Source organism: Pelobates fuscus, chromosome 1 (genome assembly GCF_036172605.1).
Source record: "Pelobates fuscus isolate aPelFus1 chromosome 1, aPelFus1.pri, whole genome shotgun sequence".
Taxonomy (NCBI): domain Eukaryota; kingdom Metazoa; phylum Chordata; class Amphibia; order Anura; family Pelobatidae; genus Pelobates; species Pelobates fuscus.
Window position 1 is genome coordinate 338,070,881 of NC_086317.1, and position 20,197 is coordinate 338,091,077.

General features: G+C 42.9%; 1 protein-coding gene across 1 annotated transcript in view; it reads left to right on the forward strand.

Moving 5' to 3' along the window:
* Nucleotides 1-9,548: 9,548 nt before the first annotated feature.
* Nucleotides 9,549-20,197, forward strand: part of STK24 (serine/threonine kinase 24) — a 65,480-nt gene continuing 54,831 nt past the window's right edge. The window contains exon 1 of the mRNA XM_063425469.1: nucleotides 9,549-9,942. Coding sequence (XP_063281539.1) covers nucleotides 9,901-9,942 — 42 coding nt within the window. The 5' untranslated portion in view covers nucleotides 9,549-9,900. The remainder of the gene's footprint in view (nucleotides 9,943-20,197) is intronic.

Genomic DNA, 20,197 nt, shown 5'->3' on the forward strand with positions numbered 1-20,197 from the left:
ATAGATAGAGATAGAGATAGAGATAGATACTCTGTCTTCTTCTCTTTCTCTATCTCTCAATCTCCCTCTCTCCTCTGGCATATTTCCATTACCCTTCAAACATGCAACTATAACCCCAATTCTAAAGAAGCCCAACCTTGACCCTAACTCCCTATCCAACTACTGTCCTATCTCGCTACTGCCTTTTGCATCCAAGATCCTTGAAAGAGTTGTGTATGCGAGATTGACAGACTTCCTCGAGTCCAACTCTCTGCTAGACCAGCGCCCGCGCCTTCCACCAGAAACCCATCTATCCTAGAATAGGTATTATGGACTGACGAGAAATAGGTGTAATCCCTATCTTCTGTGTGTGTGTGACTCTCCAGGCATCATAGTAATGGTGTAGGGACAGTAACTTTACTAAGGATACACATTGACGTTTGAGCGGTTTATATCTAGGGCTAGTGTGGGAGAGTGTAGCGTCCAACGTGGAGTCCAGGACGTGGTTTATGTCCCCACATATTATGGTTGTGCCTGGTTTGGTTTTGTTTGAGACCCTGTGTAATATCTTGTGCAGAAAGTTTCTTTGGTTGGTATTGGGTGCATACAGGTTAGCAATAGTGTACAGAACATTGATTATGCGTCCCACTATGATGACATATCTGCCCTCTTGATTTATGTCCTCTAGTACCTTCTTGCTTATAAAGGTGGACACCACTTTGGACTTGGTTTGCGAGGTGGAGTGATATATATATTTTTTTATGTATGTTTGTTAACTATGATTTGTTCAAATATACTCTGTTCTACTTATTCATGTTTAAGGTACAGTGGTTATACAATACCTATACATGCACAACTTTTCACCAGAATACATGTTACCTGCTTTTTGCAAAACATCAAGGTACAGCACATTGTGAACCAACTGCACTGTCAATATTCTTGAAGATGGAAATATCTAATGTATGTGGAAAATGTATTTTCTTTTCTTTTAAAATGTGAAACCAATGTGCAGTGGCGTACACACAACCCATGGGGCCCCGGTGCAAAAAATGATCCAAGGGCCCCCTGCGCTTACTCTATGCGGGCCGGGGCCGCAACCTGCGACCGCAGTATGTACACATACATTTAAAGAACCACTACAGACACCCAGATCACATCAGCTCAATGAAGTCGTCTGGGTGCCAGGTCCCTCTAGTTTTAACCCTGTAGCTGAAAACATAGCAGTTTCAGAGAAATTGCTATGTTTTACTGAGGGTTAATCCAGCCTCTAGTGGCTGTGTCATTGACAGCCGCTAGAGGAGCTTCAGCGATTCTCACTGTGAAAATCACAGTGAGAAGACGCTGAACGTCCATAGGAAAGCATTGAGTAATGCTTTCCTATGGGCGGTTTGAATGTGCGCGCGGCTATTGCCGCGCATGCGCATTCGGAGCTGAGAGGCGGATCGGGGCGGAGGGATCCCGATCGCCAAGGGAGTCCGGAGCTGGAGAAACGTAAGTGCTGAAGACACACACACACTCTAACGAACAGACACATACACACTAGCCCCCCAGGAGAAGAGGCTGGCCACACTGGGTACGTACAGGGTCGCAGGGCAGCCGGGCCCCCTGCTCGGCCGGGCCCGGTCGCAGCCGCAAACCTTGCGACCCCGGTATGTACGCCACTGCCAATGTGTGAATTGTGCTTTTTGACTGACTGGAACAACCTGAAAAAACAAAACAAAAAGAAAACATGAAAAAAACAAACAAAAAAACACTTCTTCATAAAAGCGCATCAATTAAACTGTTAATAGCTCCCGACTGATTCCTCTCTTGCAACTGTCATTAGTCTAATACTATCCTTACATTTTGTGTCACTTTACCCCACTCCCTCTAGCATGTAAGCTCACTAAGTAGGGCCCTCAACCCCTCTGTTTCTGTGTGTCCAACTTGTCTGGTTACAACGACATGTTTGTTCGTCCACCCACTGTAAAGCGCTGCGGAATTTGTTGGCGCTATATAAATAATAACATAATAATATTAAAGGGTTATTCAAACTAAATGAGTTTTCATAAAACACTGGTTTTGGTTACAGTAAACCCTTTCTGAGGTGTTCCACTCCACTCAACTGCATGCGCTGAGCAGCTTCTTGTCAAATGGGGCAGATGACAATGGAGAGCCTCTGCTATGGTCTTGCAAGGACACTCTACAAAGAGTGACAGAGGCCTGTCACCCAGGGTAGACCACCCCTTCTCAGCCCCAGTTGGTGGTACACCACAGTCTACAAGCAAACATTGCATCCTTCTTAGCAAGCATACTTTGTGGTCAATTAACAACTAGATGCAAAATGTAGGTCAATACATCGGAGTCTAGATATTAAAGGAACACTATAGTCACCTAAATTACTTTAGCTAAATAAAGCAGTTTTAGTGTATCGATCATGCCTCTCCGGTTTCACTGCTCAATTCACTGTCATTTAGGAGTTAAATCACTTTGTTTCTGTTTATGCAGCCCTAGCCACACCTCCCCTGGCTATGATTGACAGAGCCTGCATGAAAAAAAAAACTGGTTTCACTTTCAAACACAGGGGTCAAGTCCTGGGGAATAAAGTGTGGGAACTCACTCGAGTTCCACCCCCACCACCAAAAGAACCCAAAACTTGTATGCATATATAAACGCGTACACACACACTCAGGTACACACATACACTTGCAGACACACACATACACAGACACACACACAGACTCACAGACACACAAAGACACACACAAACACAGACACACACAAACACAGACACACACACAAATTCACAGATAGACACACATACTCTCACAGACACACATACACACACTCACATACACACACACTCCCGGACACATACACACACACTCCCAGACACATACACTCCCAGACATATACAGGGAGTGCAGAATTATTAGGCAAATTAGTATTTTGACCACATCATCCTCTTTATGCATGTTGTCTTACTCCAAGCTGTATAGGCTCGAAAGCCTACTACCAATTAAGCATATTAGGTGATGTGCATCTCTGTAATGAGAAGGGGTGTGGTCTAATGACATCAACACCCTATATCAGGTGTGCATAATTATTAGGCAACTTCCTTTCCTTTGGCAAAATGGGCCAAAAGAAGGACTTGACAGGCTCAGAAAAGTCAAAAATAGTGAGATATCTTGCAGAGGGATGCAGCACTCTTAAAATTGCAAAGCTTCTGAAGCGTGATCACCGAACAATCAAGCGTTTCATTCAAAATAGTCAACAGGGTCGCAAGAAGCGTGTGGAGAAACCAAGGCGCAAAATAACTGCCCATGAACTGAGAAAAGTCAAGCGTGCAGCTGCCAAGATGCCACTTGCCACCAGTTTGGCCATATTTCAGAGCTGCAACATCACTGGAGTGCCCAAAAGCACAAGGTGTGCAATACTCAGAGACATGGCCAAGGTAAGAAAGGCTGAAAGACGACCACCACTGAACAAGACACACAAGCTGAAACGTCAAGACTGGGCCAAGAAATATCTCAAGACTGATTTTTCTAAGGTTATATGGACTGATATAATGAGAGTGAGTCTTGATGGGCCATATGGATGGATTGGTAAAGGGCAGAGAGCTCCAGTCCGACTCAGACGCCAGCAAGGTGGAGGTGGAGTACTGGTTTGGGCTGGTATCATCAAAGATGAGCTTGTGGGGCCTTTTCGGGTTGAGGATGGAGTCAAGCTCAACTCCCAGTCCTACTGCCAGTTTCTGGAAGACACCTTTTTCAAGCAGTGGTACAGGAAGAAGTCTGCATCCTTCAAAAAAACATGATTTTCATGCAGGACAATGCTCCATCACACGCGTCCAAGTACTCCACAGCGTGGCTGGCAAGAAAGGGTATAAAAGAAGAAAATCTAATGACATGGCCTCCTTGTTCACCTGATCTGAACCCCATTGAGAACCTGTGGTCCATCATCAAATGTGAGATTTACAAGGAGGGAAAACAGTACACCTCTCTGAACAGTGTCATGGAGGCTGTGGTTGCTGCTGCACGCAATGTTGATGGTGAACAGATCAAAACACTGACAGAATCCATGGATGGCAGGCTTTTGAGTGTCCTTGCAAAGAAAGGTGGCTATATTGGTCACTGATTTGTTTTTGTTATGTTTTTGAATGTCAGAAATGTATATTTGTGAATGTTGAGATGTTATATTGGTTTCACTGGTAAAAATAAATAATTGAAATGGGTATATATTTGTTTTTTGTTAAGTTGCCTAATAATTATGCACAGTAATAGTCACCTGCACACACAGATATCCCCCTAAAATAGCTATAACTAAAAACAAACTAAAAACTACTTCCAAAAATATTCAGCTTTGATATTAATGAGTTTTTTTGGTTCATTGAGAACATGGTTGTTGTTCAATAATAAAATTAATCCTCAAAAATACAACTTGCCTAATAATTCTGCACTCCCTGTACACACACTCACAGACACACACACTCCCAGACACATACACACACACACTCCCAGACACATACACTCCCAGACATATACACACACACACACTCCCAGACACACACACACACACACACACACTCACAGACACACAGACATACACTCACAGACACACACATACAGACACCAACACACACACATACATACACTCACAGACACACACACTCCCAGACACACATACATACACACACTCACAGACACATACACTCCCAGACATATACACACACACACTCCCAGACACACACACACACTCACAGACACACACACACATACACTCACAGACACACACATACAGACACCAACACACACATACATACACTCACAGACACACACACACATACACACACACTCCCAGACACATACAGACTCCCAGACACACACATACAGACACCAACACACACACATACATACACTCACAGACACACACACACTCCCAGACACATACACATACACACACACTCCCAGACACATACACTCACAGACACACACACACTCCCAGACACATACACTCACAGACACACACACACTCCCAGACACATACACTCACAGGCACACACACACACTCCCAGACACATACACTCACAGACACACACACACTCCCAGACACATACACTCACAGACACACACACACACACACATACACTCACAGACACACTGCCAGACACACACATACACACACACAATCACACACACATACACTCCCAGACTCACTCACAGACACACACACATATACACAAAAATTATTTGTATATTTTTTTGAAAATTTAAAAATGTCCACCCAGCCTCCCTACCTGGAGAGCTGGCGTGGACCTGTCCCTGGGGTCCAGTGGGGCTTCAGTGCGGCCGGCTATTGTCTCGCTGTCAGACGCGGCGAGGGAGCTGTGTTCTCTCTGCTCCCTCTCGCCGCGCGGGCTGTCTGCTGATGCCGGGAGCCGGAAATGACGTCATATTCCGGCTCCCGGCATCAGCAAACGGCGTGGCGAGAGGGAGCAGAGAGAACACAGCTTCCTCGCCGCGTCTGACAGCGAGACAAGAGCTGGCCGGGGGGGGGGGGGTCCTTCAGGTGGCCATTAGGCCACCTCTTGGGTCCCCCTTGACAGGGGGAACACGGGGATACAAATAATTGTATCTCAATCTCTAAATTGAACTTTAATCACATACAGGAGGCTCTTGCAGGGTCTAGCAAGTTATTAAAATAGCAGGGGATAAGAAAATCTTAATTAAACAGAACTTGCAATTAAGAAAGCCTAAATATGGCTCTCTTTACAGGAAGTGTTTATGTAAGGCTGTGCAAGTCACATGCAGGTAGGTGTGACTAGGGTTCATAAACAAAGGGATTTAACTCCTAAATAGCAGAGGATTGAGCAGTGAGGCTGCAGGGGCATGTTCTATACACCAAAACTGCTTCATTAAGCTAAAGTTGTTCAGGTGACTATAGTGTCCCTTTAAGTGTTGCGAGGGACAAGATTCTGAATTGATAGCTCTGAGTGCTTTGAAATAGAGGTGTGAGTGTACGTGACAGATAGAGGATGGGTATTAAGAACCAGGGTAATAGAACTAAAAGCGGCTTGTTTGTACTGGCCTTGTTTGACTTAAAGTGATGGTGAATGAGCGCTGGTGTCATTTGACTACGGTTGGTAGAGTAAGTGGAATAGGGACTGTGGGGGCTCAGAAAACCCAGAACAAACGAGTTTGGGTGAAATATTAAAAGGGGCTCATACGCAGAGGTTTCCCCAGGACCTTGTTAACATTAGAGGTGGCTCTGTCAATGGACTTTACGTTGAATAACACCCCCAGGTGCTAAGCACCTCAACTGAGTTTACTCTTCAATTTGGCCAAAATGTCACATGATGTCATATGGGTTTTGCTTAGATCCCTTTAATTTATATATTTCCCAAGGTAAATATTTATGGTGAAGTTATCAGTTGGTGAGCCCTTACACAGTATGTCCGTGTGTATTTAGCAGTCGGTATGTGTGTGTGTGTATGTGTATTCAGCAATCTATGTGTATACTCAGCAGTCTGTGTGTATAGTCAGTAGTCTATGTAGTCTGTGTGTATATTCGGCACACAAACTGACTGCAGAATGCACACACACCAACTGCTGAATACACACACACATACACACACACACACACACACACACACAGACTGCTGAATACACAGACTGCTGCATAGATAAACACAGTCTGCTGAATACACACAGACTGCTGGATACACATAGGGCTGTGTTTAACGCGGGGCAAACAGGGCAGCTGCCTGGGCCCAGTTTCTACTGGGGGACACAAGGCAGCTGCCCCGTGGGCCCCGCAGTCCTCATCAGTTTCTTTTTTTCTCGTCATCTGAGTCCCACCGTGTGGCCCATGCACTTAGAGCCAACCAGTGGGCTTGTATCAGCAGGGGCCCGGTCGCCATTTAAAACCGCGACCGGGCCCCTTGCTTTCCAGCTGGGAGAAAGTGGCAGATGCGAGTCACTTCCTCCCATAAAGAGAGGAGCTGCACGGAAGCTGGCAGGAGAAGTCGCGAGGGAGGGAGGGTGAGGCTGCAGTGAGGATGGGGGCTCCTTACTCCCATCCGCCTCAGGCACCACACTGGACCCCAGGGAAGCCACTCTCCAGCAAAAGCTATGAAACTGGAGGATGGGTTTGAAAATTTACATTTTACATGTGTGTCAGTATGTCTGTCTGTGTGTGTGTCAGTATGTCACAACATACAAACACACCTCTGTGTTAAACACCAAAATTATATATAAACACACCCCTACATTCAGAAACAAACTCCAATACCACATACAAACACATTCACACAAACATACTCCAAAGACATGCTTACATTCAAACACACCTCAGTGTTAAATACAACCCTGCAAACGTGGGAAATTGGTAGAGCCCCAGCTGTCAAAGCATTTTGGAGTTGCACGACAGATGGGGTTCAACCTTTGGTCCAACCTTGCAATTGGGGGTCCCAATAAAATTATTTCTACTTTAGTACCGCCATTGCGTTGGGGTGGATGCCGTGACTGCATGTCAGTGAGTGGGGGGGGAGGGGTCAGGTCCAGCCCCAGCCCTGGTGGTCCGGTGGTGAGTAGTGCTCTTTAGCCTGCAGCTCTTCTGGCTGTCTGTACTTTTTCCGCGAGGTGAGTGCTGTGTCGGAGCATTGCCATGGCAATGTGCGGCAACGCCCCTTCAGCATTCTTGCGGGAGGAACTCCCCCAGCTCCCTCCTCCCTCTGTCACGGACGAAGGGCCTCTCGGGCCGGTGAGGGAGATCATTGATCTCCTCACCGGCCCGAGAGGGCCCAAAGCAGCTCAGCTCATTCCAGGACACTACATTGTCCCAGAATGAGGGTGCCCGGGACAGATTCGCAAAATGCGGGTCTATCCCGGGCGATCCGGGACACGTGGGCACCCTAGCTTTAACTTGTGCTAACATCTTTGTTTTTTCATATGATGCTCTGTTTTAGATAAAAATATATAGATCAAAGATTCATGCACACAATGCAAATAAGGAGCACAAAACTATTGTTTCGATTTCTCTTATTCCACTAACTATGGAAAAGAGGGTAACATTTATGACAATAAATGGCAGGGAGCAAAGAAAGAGGAACACATATCCAAGAAAAAGGTAAGTACAGTAGTATGTGTTTCTAAATGTACACGTTTATTCACTAAAGTAAGAATTCAAGGTGAATACAAAGTAAATGTCAAATTCAAGGTTAAAGCCAAACTGAAAAACATCTCTAAGCCAGCTTCCACTTCAGTAACTTTGGCCTTCACTTTGAATTTCTAGTTTTATTTTCTAGATCTCACAAACATGTTTGGTAACATCATATTAAAAAGTGTGCGAAATGACAGTTCCCCTTTAGTTTGATAATGTTTTCTAACTTTGGTGGCATTGGCGACATGAAAGTGGCTTGTGAAATTTGGTGTGTGAACCCTTTGAGGGCTGTTTCGCGGTTCCATTTGATGCAGTTTTGACTCTCCTAAGTGTCAACTCATTGTCTTCTTTCTGAGGTTTATAAATTGATTACAATTGAGTTAGATAGCGATCACATATATAAACTCCAGGGTGTGTTTAAAAGGTAAATGTCGCTTTATTGGTATAAACACCATCATATAATTATGTTTATGTCATTTTACTAGCAACAGAACTATGCAAGGAATGTTAGATGAATTTGAACCTTTGTCACCTTTATCATTGGTGGCAAAAAGTTAGGAGATTTGTTTTTGGTAATCATTGACTTGCATGCAGAGCTAAAATAATCTACTACTGTGCCCTTGGCACTTTATTATTCAAATCTGTATAATTGCAACCAATGGTAACAGGCATTGCTAGCCCGAGAATGAGATTAGAGAGACATCTCCCACTATTTGCAGTGATAAATGGACAGTTAGTCCATTGCCATCTTGCCTTATAAAAAGTTAGCTGTATAGCGTAGTGAACTGCCTGCATGGTTCTAGTGTTTCTAATGAGATGCTTGTGCTGGGCTGCCTGTTGATAGTTCCCTGGTGGTGTCCCCATGGAACTAAAGTGGGAGAGAATCCCGAAATTGATACTAAAGCACCAAAAGTCACACCTTTCAGAGACCTGGTGTTAATTCTCAGGAATTCTAAGTGAATTTGAAATTATAGCCATTGTACAGCGCTATGGAATTTGTTGGGGCCTTACAAATAATAAAATAATAATGGACTAATCCAAAATAAATCTGTTTATTGACTAAGTTCTCAATTGCAGTAAATTTAAATCCAAATGGAACAATCAGCTGATCTGGAAATATTTTTTCCAGCGTGACAGGTTTAACCTATCTGTTGTTGTTGTTCAGATGTACATGTGCTACAATTCAGAGCTTAGTTAACAAACCCTCAAGTCAGCTATGTTTCCAGTTTGTCTATTCATTATTTTGGCCCAAGGTTTGAAAAACACTTTGAATTCCCAACCACTCACACTTTTAGTGAATAAGCCTGCGACTGACAGATTATTGTGATCACAGCACTGACATGATTTCCCTGTACTCACTAAGCAGGAGGAGCAGTGTAGGGGGAAGAGACACAGAAGGAGGAGGGTAGGTGGGTGGTTATTGTTTTTTTTTTTTTTTTTTCTTGTTTCCTGGTCTAGTTTTCTGTAAACGAGGAAACACTAAAGAAAGCTATTTTCTACCGTATGTGTTTTGCTGCCTTGGGATTCTTTTTACTTTTTTCAGATTTTTTTTATTTGTAAGAATTCCTCTGCAGCCGGAAATCATCATCATAGTGAGAATAGAACAGCAAATCTCTTCCTGCTGCCAAACTCTGCCAGGACTCATCATCTATCCCCAGCAATCTTTCCTCCTCCTGGGCCCGGACTCATACACACAGGGGAGCCCGGGCTGTGCTGGAGGGGCTCTCGGCTTGCAGTGGATCTCGGGGCCGGGGCTGAGCTGCAAGACCCGGGCATATCAGCATGATTCACTCCCCGGTGCAGACCGGCCTGCCTGGGATGCAGGTAAGAGCTGGCTGACCCTCTCCCCCATGCCATGCAGGCCACCCAACACATTGGCAGCCAGGTCTGCTCCCCAGCCTTCACAGGGACACTAGGGGCAGGTAGATCACCCCACTGACCAGACTGTGTCCAGAGCAGGGCCTATCAATGTCATGGATGTACTTTACACACTGCATTTCTCCTCTCACTCCTCCCCATGGCAGATTAGAAGAGTGGGGTCAGGGCATGTGTCACCAGGCTGTATGTTAAAGTCCCAGTGAAGAGTTCATTTAACCCTTTCAACACCGAGGGGTGGGGGGCTGTCTGCATTTGATTGCATTACTTTTTAGCCTTCGTAGCACAAAAAGGGTTAAATAATTACCTTATCCCACCCTCATGTATTATAATAGTGGCACTGGTAATCGGTTCAGTTAATATTTTATAAGATTGCCCATTCCTGTGTGCAGAAGGTTATTACTTTGAAAATTGCAAAATTTAAAATGATTTAACATTTTGATACAAATCTGACCTGTGAAGTCTTCTGTCTGCCCCCTTTATACGTTTTTATGTGTTTGAATAATCAGTACTTGTTTTACCATTCTAGACAATAATGCAATTTTGTTATCTGTGTAATTCCTTCCATTGAGGCTTGTTTACAGTAATATTTTAGGCTATAATGTGTGGTCACTAGTTAATAACTGTGCTTATTATTTTTCATAACATAGCTCATATACTATTTTTTATAGCTGGTATTGTGCCACCCTACTTTATCTAAACCTAGAAATCTGTCTAATTTATCAGACATAACAAAAAAAGTTGACAGATTAGAAAAGTCCTTGTAAGTCCTTAAACATCTGGACTTGCAGTATTGCACAATTTGTGGTTTTACACTACCAGATGTGCTTTACTCTAGTCTATGAGATTAGTATAAGCTTTGGCCAGCCTAGGCTGTCCGGTCTTTAACCACTTCATGGCTGTAAGGCCATGTACCAGGAGGCTTTCTGGGTGTGGAGGAGTGGCTTCCTGTGTATCTGTCTGTATGGTGCATCAGAGTCTGTCTTAGACAAGCGGAAGAAGCATTTAATTGCACAGGGCTGGATTGCTAACACGTTTAACAGGTCATTGTATGATGACCAGTTGAGTAACAGGTGTACGAGATTTGTATAATTTAAAGGTGTAGTTGTGAGTCACTCGCATATCTGCATAATTAGTATGTACATTGAGAGCTAAGCATAGTAATTGTTTAATCTCCTTTTAAGGCATGGTGTTTGAAGGTGCTGTCCGGTAGAGCTTCTGAGGGTGTCTGCCACACACACATATTATATATATATATATATATATATATATATACATACACATTTGGATTTTACTTATTTATTTGTTACAGTTTAAGAAGTGACTAATCCTATAAACTTTAAAATATAATGGACTGTCAGCCAAATGGCAAAATAGTCAATCTGTGTCTATAACTGATTCGGTGATTTTTAAAAAATATATTTATTGCGTATTAGTCATTGTTGCCATTTGGGTTCACTACAATTCAGAATTTAGTGAATAAAGCTAAATGTGGATTTATATTTGTAAGCCTGAAGAGCTAAAAAAAGGAAGGATAGCCTGGCTTGGATTAGTTCACAATTCATCTGTTTGGACCAGAATAAGACATTCACTTTGAATTAATTTAAACGACAATAATAGTCAGTAGTAAAAATTCAGCTGAATCTGCACATGTGGGTTCCCAGGATCATCCCCCCCAAAAAAAGCAGGAGTCAAATATATAAGTACAGAAAAGCAATCGGTGAATATGAGATGTGTTCATGATATTATCGGCAAGCACATCTACTATTTTTTAAAATCACACCACTTTAATTATATATAATTAGTATTTTCATAGCACCAACATATTCCACAGACCTCTACATTTATAGAATAAGCATATATAACAGCAAGTAATTGTCAAAGTAATGTCAACTCTGCTCAAACGAGGTTAAAGGAACACTCTAGATACTGTAACCATTTATCTCACTGATGTAGTTGTAGTGCCTGGAGTCCTCTGGTGCTGATCCTGTACAGTATTCAGTTTTAAACAGTGTAACACAGAATGAGCGGGCCTGGTCATCCATAGCCTAGTCCAGGGGTAGGCAACCTCTGGCACGTGTGCTATGCACGGCACTCGAGGTGTCTATGCACGGCACTCAAGGCTGCTAGAGCCAAACAGGCTCTGGCCTATCAGGAGTCCCAGTGAAACTTTAGATATCTGCTAATACGAAGAGGTGGTGAAGGACAATCCTCAATGTATGCATTGCAGCACGTAGAGGAAGTGATCTGAATGGGAATCCACACTGTTGCAGCTCCTGTCTCTGACCTGTACCTGGCCAGCCTGTTTCCCACACTGCTAGATATACACAGAAATGCAGAATTACCTTCCCCTCATACAAATAATACAAACAGCCCACACACAATTACACACACAATCCCCACAAACTCAACACCACTAACAATACACATACATGCACACGACCCCACATGCAGCCTTTCACATGCAATACCCCAAACATACACACACTACCAAACACACAATGTGACATATCTATCCACACACCATTCCACAAGCAGCTCCCATACACAGCCTACATTCATAGGTATCATACACAACACCACAAACTACTTGTGAACATATACAATATAATAGCTCATATATGTACAAATACAATGCAACTGCAGAATAAAGAACACAAGGAGAATACGGCAACATACACACCTCAGTCTAAAAAAAAAAATAGGACCGGCACGCTACGGGACATCACAATCTTATTTCGGCACAGTGCTGCTAAAAGGTTGCCTACCCCCGGCCTAGTCCATACCGGATGTATAGTTAAAGGGATACTAAAGAATTAGGTATCAAAACAACTTTAGCTTAATGAAGCAGTTTGGGTGTTTTGATCATGCCCTTGCTGTCACATTGTTCAATTCTCTGCCATTTAGGGGTTAAATCAATTGTGTGATTTATTCAGCCCTAGCCACACCTCCACTGACAGTGACTAACACAATCCACATGAAAATAATGGTTTCCTTTTCTATAAGAATTTAACTTACTTTAGAAGTGTATATCTCCTGCTCTGTAAATTGAACTTTAATCACATACAAGAGGCTCCTGCAGGATCTCCTTAAGATAAGAAATTCTACATTTAAAACACTCCATTGCAAAAATGGGGAAAAAAACAACAAAATCAATATTCAGTAGATATACCCTCATGAATCCATGCATTCATTTTTCATGCATGTATTCATTGGGGGTATATCTTAAAAGGGCTTGCAAAGGCTGCAGATCTTATGAACTGCAGCCTTGGCAAGCATTCCCCTTTATTCCCGGAAGGGACTTTCAGTCGCTTCACAGGGTAGTAACCAATTAGAGGCTTCTCATTGAGAGCCTCTAAATTGGTGCCCTTGTGCAGTGCTCTGTTGCATGTGTGCGCGCCGGAGGCAGGGGAGGAGGCAAGCACGCTCAATAAGAGCATCAGCTAGAGCACAGAGGATTTAAGGGAAGGAGACACCAAACCTCCATGGCTGTTTTGATTGACAGCCAGGGCGTGTTCCATAGTTTATTCGTAAAAGTGCAGATTTTTCATAGAAATTGACACTTATATAAATTGGGGTTAAACTAGGATATCCCTCACCCGTAAATTGCTTTGGTTGTGCATAGTGGTCCTTTAACCCCTTAAGGACCAAACTTCTGGAATGAAAGGGAATCATGACATGTCACACATGTCATGTGTCCTTAAGGGGTTAAACAGACTGTGCAAAAAGGGAAGTGTAAACATTAAATGTCTCCTTACAGGAAGTGTTTAGGAGGGCTGTGCAATTCACATACAGTGAGGTGTGAGTAGGGCTGCATAAACAAAGTGATGTAACTCCTAAGTAGCAGAGAATTGAGCACAGAAACTGCTTAATTAAGTTAGTTTAATTTTGTTGCCTATAGTGTCCTTTTAAAGGGATCCTATAGTGCCAGGAAAACAAAGTAATTTTCCTGGCACTATAGGTGTCCTCGCACACCCCACCCCCCACTTCAGCCACTTACCTGAATACAGCACTGATGTCCCTCGGCATGGGGTCAGTCTCCACCCACGCTCCTCCCCCGCGGATATCAGCCAGCGGGGGAGACATAATGTGCATGCGCGGCAATGGCCTTGCACATTAGACCTACCCATAGGAAAGCATTATTCATTGCTTTCCTATGGATTAAATCTGACGCTGGAGGTCCTCATGCAGAGCGCGAGGACGTCCAGCGGCAGATAAAGGACCAAACGTAAGTTTGGATTCCAGAAGCGCCCCCAGTGGCTGTCTAGTAGACAGCCACTGAGGGCAGGCTTAGAGCTGCAATGTAAACATTGCAGTTCTCTGGAACTGCAATGTTTTACATTTCAGCACTAAGTGCAATAGGGACAATGCACCCAGACAATTAGCTGAAGTAGTCTGGGTGCCTACAGTGTCCCTTTAAGTCAGAGATTACTCTCTTCCTTAGTCATTGTAATTTATACCAGCAAAGGGCAGCTTGTGATAGGCTGAGATGGTCAGCTGACACGCTCTCAACTAATAATAGCCACCTATTAATATTTAGTTAAATGCTTCCTCATTAAACCCGAGCATCACAGAGTAGCTGGGCTGATATCATTTATGATTAAATCCTTCAAAAACAGTTTAACATTGAACAGAGAGACATTTCTTTAATGAGTGGAAATGCTTACAGTGCCTCAAGTATGCCTTTAAAACTTTTTTGGGCTTATTTCAGTTTTTGCATATGTGTATTTGTGTACATATATATTTCATTTGGACATCCATTTTGTGGTAGACTCATAAATTTGACCTTTGGCTCTCACCATCTTTGTTTATCAGTAGTAGTAGTTTGGATTTATTGTACTCAATTTGGGAACTAAACATTTGCAGAACCTCTGCTTTGTGCCTCGTCTTGAAAATGCTGCATCAGTATTCAGTGACATGTTGAACATTCTTATTACCCCTCCTTGTGAAGATGTCAGGACATGTTTACAACCTTCAAATGGATGTAATAAATTCATCTGAAAAAAATCATCATACAAATTAAGTCAAGATGAATTTCTGCTTCAACGTATGCTTTTCGGGAAGGCGACTGTTCACTTTTAACCTTAGAGGAACATAATAGTCTTAGGAATACAAACACAATAGTGTCCCTCTGCCTCTGTACCCACCCTTCCCCTTCCCCCCATATTGAAAGATTAAAAACCCTATTCTTTCAATTGCCTTATTTTGTCTCCTCCTCCCGCAACATCACGGCAACCTAATGTGCATGTGGAGCTTTCCATGCATGCGCATTAAGTTCCCCCATCGCCGTGATGTTGAGAGATGAGGAGACCAAATTGAATGAATGCTCTCCTATGGAGATTTTCAAGACAATGGGTGTCCTCATGCAAATTGTGCAGAAACAGCTATGTTTACCTCGCAGAGTTAAACATACATCCAGTGACTGTTACACTGGCAGCCATTGGTGGAACATATGCGGTAATGACAGAGAAACATTTGGTCATGTGACACGGAAGCCCACATAGGAAACCGCTGATTCATTGTTTTATTAGGGGGGAGCTTGGATGAGGTTGCATAGAATGCACATCAGGTCCCCAATGCTGTTCTATGAGTAACATTGGATGGGACCACACTGGAGGAGGCCAGCAGCCAAAAGGTGAGTAGAAAGCCCAATTCTATTATTTTTTGGGACACATGGGGGAGACCTAATTTAAAAGGGGTCATGACATTATAGCATTAGGAATACAGGTCTGTATTTCTAATGCTTTAGTGTTCCTTTAATAACCTCATGCCCTTGTTGAAAACTAAAAGCACAAGGTTGAAAAACAAACTAGAATTTTTGTATTTAGTTGTGAAAACGTATACAAACACCCTACAACATAGTACACACAATTGTTGGATTACATGTTTTATTATACTGTTGCAAAAATCACCTGGCTCACAGTGCGTTGCTGTTATTGCTGAAATATTACAGTGGAACTCTATGGGAATTATATATACAATTGCTGCATTCACTCTTGCACCAGCTCTGTGCAGATGCCCAATTTTCTAATGCATAAAACTGGAAGAAAATAAGCTGCCGTTTCTTTTTGGTTTTCCCCCCCGACACTCACCTGTCATGGAAAACCTGCCAAACTGACAGTCTGACAGCAAGGCATTCTTTTGAACTTTTCTTTTTTCTCTAATACTTTGGAAACAATACATTTGTAAACCATAAAAAATGGAATGGGAGCATAACATGGTGGAAGAGGTTTAGAAAGGAATACAGAAATAGCCAGAAATATGTATACATTTCAGGGACATAGATTTGAGAGACTCCCTGCTCTGCTTCGCTTGTCTATGTTCGTGGAAATTTCTTAAACGATTGAAGACTAGGGGAGAGTCTGATGGCGGTAGGCAGGCTATTATATAGGAAGGAAACCGCCCGCGAGAAGTCCTGCGAGCAACGGACAGGAGAAGGTCACGGGCAGAGCGGAGAGACCGAGAAGGGGCATACCTACGGATCTGTGAAGAGATATAAGAGGGGCTACAATTGGTCAGTGCTTTATAGGTATGGGTTAGCACTTTGAATTGACTCCTATAGGATACAGGAAGATGCACTGGTGCGCATGCTCTGTAGCGCGTCTTCACTTATGGGCCAATTCGATTTATGACTGAGTCGTAAGAGCGGAACCCGATCTGCTGTGAGGAGTGCCTGTACACACTTCAGCAAAAAAAAAATTAATAAATATTTTAATACTAAATTCATTCAGACATCAAGAGATAGAGATAGGGAGATGTCGAGGGCATATTGCGTTGTGGGCCGGGAGAGCTTGATGGCTGATTGCGATGTATGCCGGGAGAGGTCGAGGGCAGATTGCGTTGTAGGCTGGGAGATGTCCAGGGCAGACTGTGGTGTAGGGCGGGAGAGGTCGAGGACAGATTGTGATGGAGGCAGGGAGAAGTCGAGGGCAGATTGCGATGGAGGCCGGGAAAGGTTAAAAACGTATTATTATTATTATACCTTAAACTGAATTTGCTTTTCCAAGATCCAAAGCTTTTGAGTTGCATATTATACATGGGTTAATTTTATATTCATACAAATGTAGTTACTGTAATTCCTTTTCTTCAAAATGCATAAACCACATCATAATTAGAAAATATATGTATACTTCATGTAAGTGTTTGGCTTTTATACGCAAAGCAGGGATACAGTGCTCTCTATCTGTGGGCAGGCTGTTTCGGTAAGCTTTCTTTTCAGCAAGTCCTGCGAGTATGATTGGATTTTCGTAGCATTGCTTAGTGTAGCTGACCATTTTACATTTCCAAAACAACCTATTGGACTTGTCCAGTTTGCCCCAGGGCTTCCCACTGTTGAGTAGTGGTGATTGTTGTATCTTTGTTTCTCTTAAAACTACACAACCATTTATCAGTGTTTATTCACTAGGTCTTTGCAAATTTGATACCAAAACAAACTGGATTGTTTCTTTATTTTGTGTTACTTTTATTTTTTTCTGTAGATATCTACAATTCCCAACATACTGAATAAACCCATTAATGATTTGCTTTATAAACTGGGAATTGTGGAGAATTGATGCAAGCGATGTGCAACTTTTGGGACAAAGAAGTCAAATTACAACCCAGCTATTTTTCCAGCGTGTATGTTTTGGCCTAACATATTGAATTTGTTTTTCAAATATCCACAAGTGCAAGTTTAGTAAATAATCCCATGTATGATCTATATTTCCCTAAATGCAACAATGCTGCTCCCTTCAACGATTATTTTACTATATTTAAGAATGACCATATATTTAAGTATAGAGCGCCAGCCTTATCTGTTGTTTGCTACATAATTAATATTTCAGTTACCAAATATATGTAGAAACACTTTATTTTTATTTTTTTGTGATTGATTTCTTTTTAATCTAGTCAAACCTTTTATACACGGTCATGTATAGCGTTTCATATACAGTATATGTATACTAAACAAAAACACATCCAAAAGGTGCTAGACTTTATGGTGACAAATGCAGCAATCTCAAATCAATAAATCGTCAACACTTTATAACACACAATAAAAAATAAATATAAATGAGAACTGCGTTGATTAATGAGAAAACAACTGTTTGGTTAATATGTATACATACAGATTCTTTTAAGAATTTGAGGTACTCATTTTGACTTATTAACTACTCAAGATAGCTCTTAAATATAAACTGCTAAGGGGATGCCTGAGACAACAACATATAGTGGATGCAGAAAAGGAGGAGGTTCCATGGCAAGAGAACCTTCTCCGTGGGTTGTATCACCAGTAGATGGTGGATGTGGCTCACATTACAAAATCCTACCAGTGGTAGGCAGGACTAGAAGACGGCACTAAGGCATTAATCCTAGCCGCGCCAAAACAGACGCTGAGCACCGGTTCAATAGAAGCGTAGTCTACCCCATCAGGCAAGACCCAAGGTGCAGCTGTGCAAGAAGGCCTCTGAGACAATCAAGCCAGCACATAGTAGCCATTTTCTCTTTATGTTCTCATGAATGAAGAAAGGAAGATGTTTGTCCTTTCATCTTGATTCATGGATCAGATAGCTGGAGCACAGCCTTCACTTTTGATAGCACAAAATTGCAATTGGTTTGATTGCATTTATTAAAATGCAGCCCCCCTCCTCCCAAGATCCACTGATTTGGGTAATATGCTATGAATGTAGACTGCTATTATAAAAAATAGTTTTCTCATATTTTTATTATTTATATAGCACCATCAAATTCCGTAGCGCTAATATGGTTATCCAGGGCAGTTCACAATGATCAGTGGTGGCTACAATTAATGTTAATGTTTTTTTGGTAAATTTTTATTTTTGTCGTGCTTCAGAGGAACAAACATTCTCGCTCTGCCCCAACAGTTGTGGCAAGATAATTGGTATACACAATTAAACAGTAAAGGGCAAACGATTATACAGCACATTTTTGGTAATAGTATTTTCTGCATGCTTAACAGTATGTTCCGGCTGAGATAAACATTTGAGCAGTTGCTTACAAGTACTAACGCATGTAGTTTAGTTAAGGAAACATCAGAGTGGAAACATTGCACTACTGATACTGAGTAACATGCCAGGCACATAGGAATCAGCTTGCTACTGTACAATGTTAACAGGGTAAATTAAAAAGCGTTAAGTGCCGATACCGTCCCTATTACTTAAAACCTAAGAGGTTAGTAATTAGAAAAGGTTAAGGTAACAGCAATGCCAGCGGTTGCCTACTTTAGGTACATGAGTAGTTGGTAAAACTTGCTAAACTGTGCAAAGGTAATAGACGGGAATAACCCCAGAGGCCAAACTCCTAGATTTATATGTGCATTCCCCATGGAAGAACAAGACTTCATGGGAAATCATAGGTAGAGTCGTTGGTGAAGATTAAGAACATTAAAGAAAAAAGAAAAAGCATTAACACATTGAGTTATGTTAGCAGACATTGCAATGTGGGATAAAGGTGGCTCTTGCCAGAGAGTCAAGCGTCAGCCTATTCCCCAGCTTGGGTATGCGTGGAGGCTGTCTGGGGGCTTTTTAAGGCAGGAGTCTAGTATGGGAGCCCTCCAGCCCCGGGCTATGTGGACAACCGGCATCACGGGGCCACAGACTTGGGTTTTTCGACACCAGGCCAAGTCTTTCCCATGCAAGGGACGGCAGAAGCTCCTGGTGGTTCTTCAGCCTCTGTGGCAGATTGTATTATATCTCCGGTGGTCTTTTGTCCTGTTGGGCCTAATTGAGCAGTTCCAGGTGCTGGATGAGGGGTAGCGCCCGGAGGGGACACGCTCACCTCCCGCTGATCTCTACTGTCCCCTTCCTCTTGGTTCTGGTGCGGTGTCTCCGTACCACGGGCCTCCAGTTTTGCACAAAAGCTTGCGAAGAGCATTTCCATGTTATGGAGTAGACGCTCAAATGGGTCTTGTAGAGTCCTCGCTAATTGTGTCTTGCTAGGCATTGGTAAATCAAGCGTGGCCGCCATTTTAAGCGTGATAGCTTCAGCTTGAGTTTGTGTCAAGGCAGCTGTTTACAGCCAGTAGAATTATGAGGAGTATGGCAGGGGTAGACCGAGATGACCCCCACCGGTACAAAGGGGGGGGGGGGCAGTTTGGTACAGGTTCCACTCTGCCGGGTGAAGGACTTGGAGAGCGGCCGTCTCTCCTTGGCCCACGCTTGTATAGACCGCCAAAGTTTAGTATCCTCGGATGCACCGTCGTCCCCTT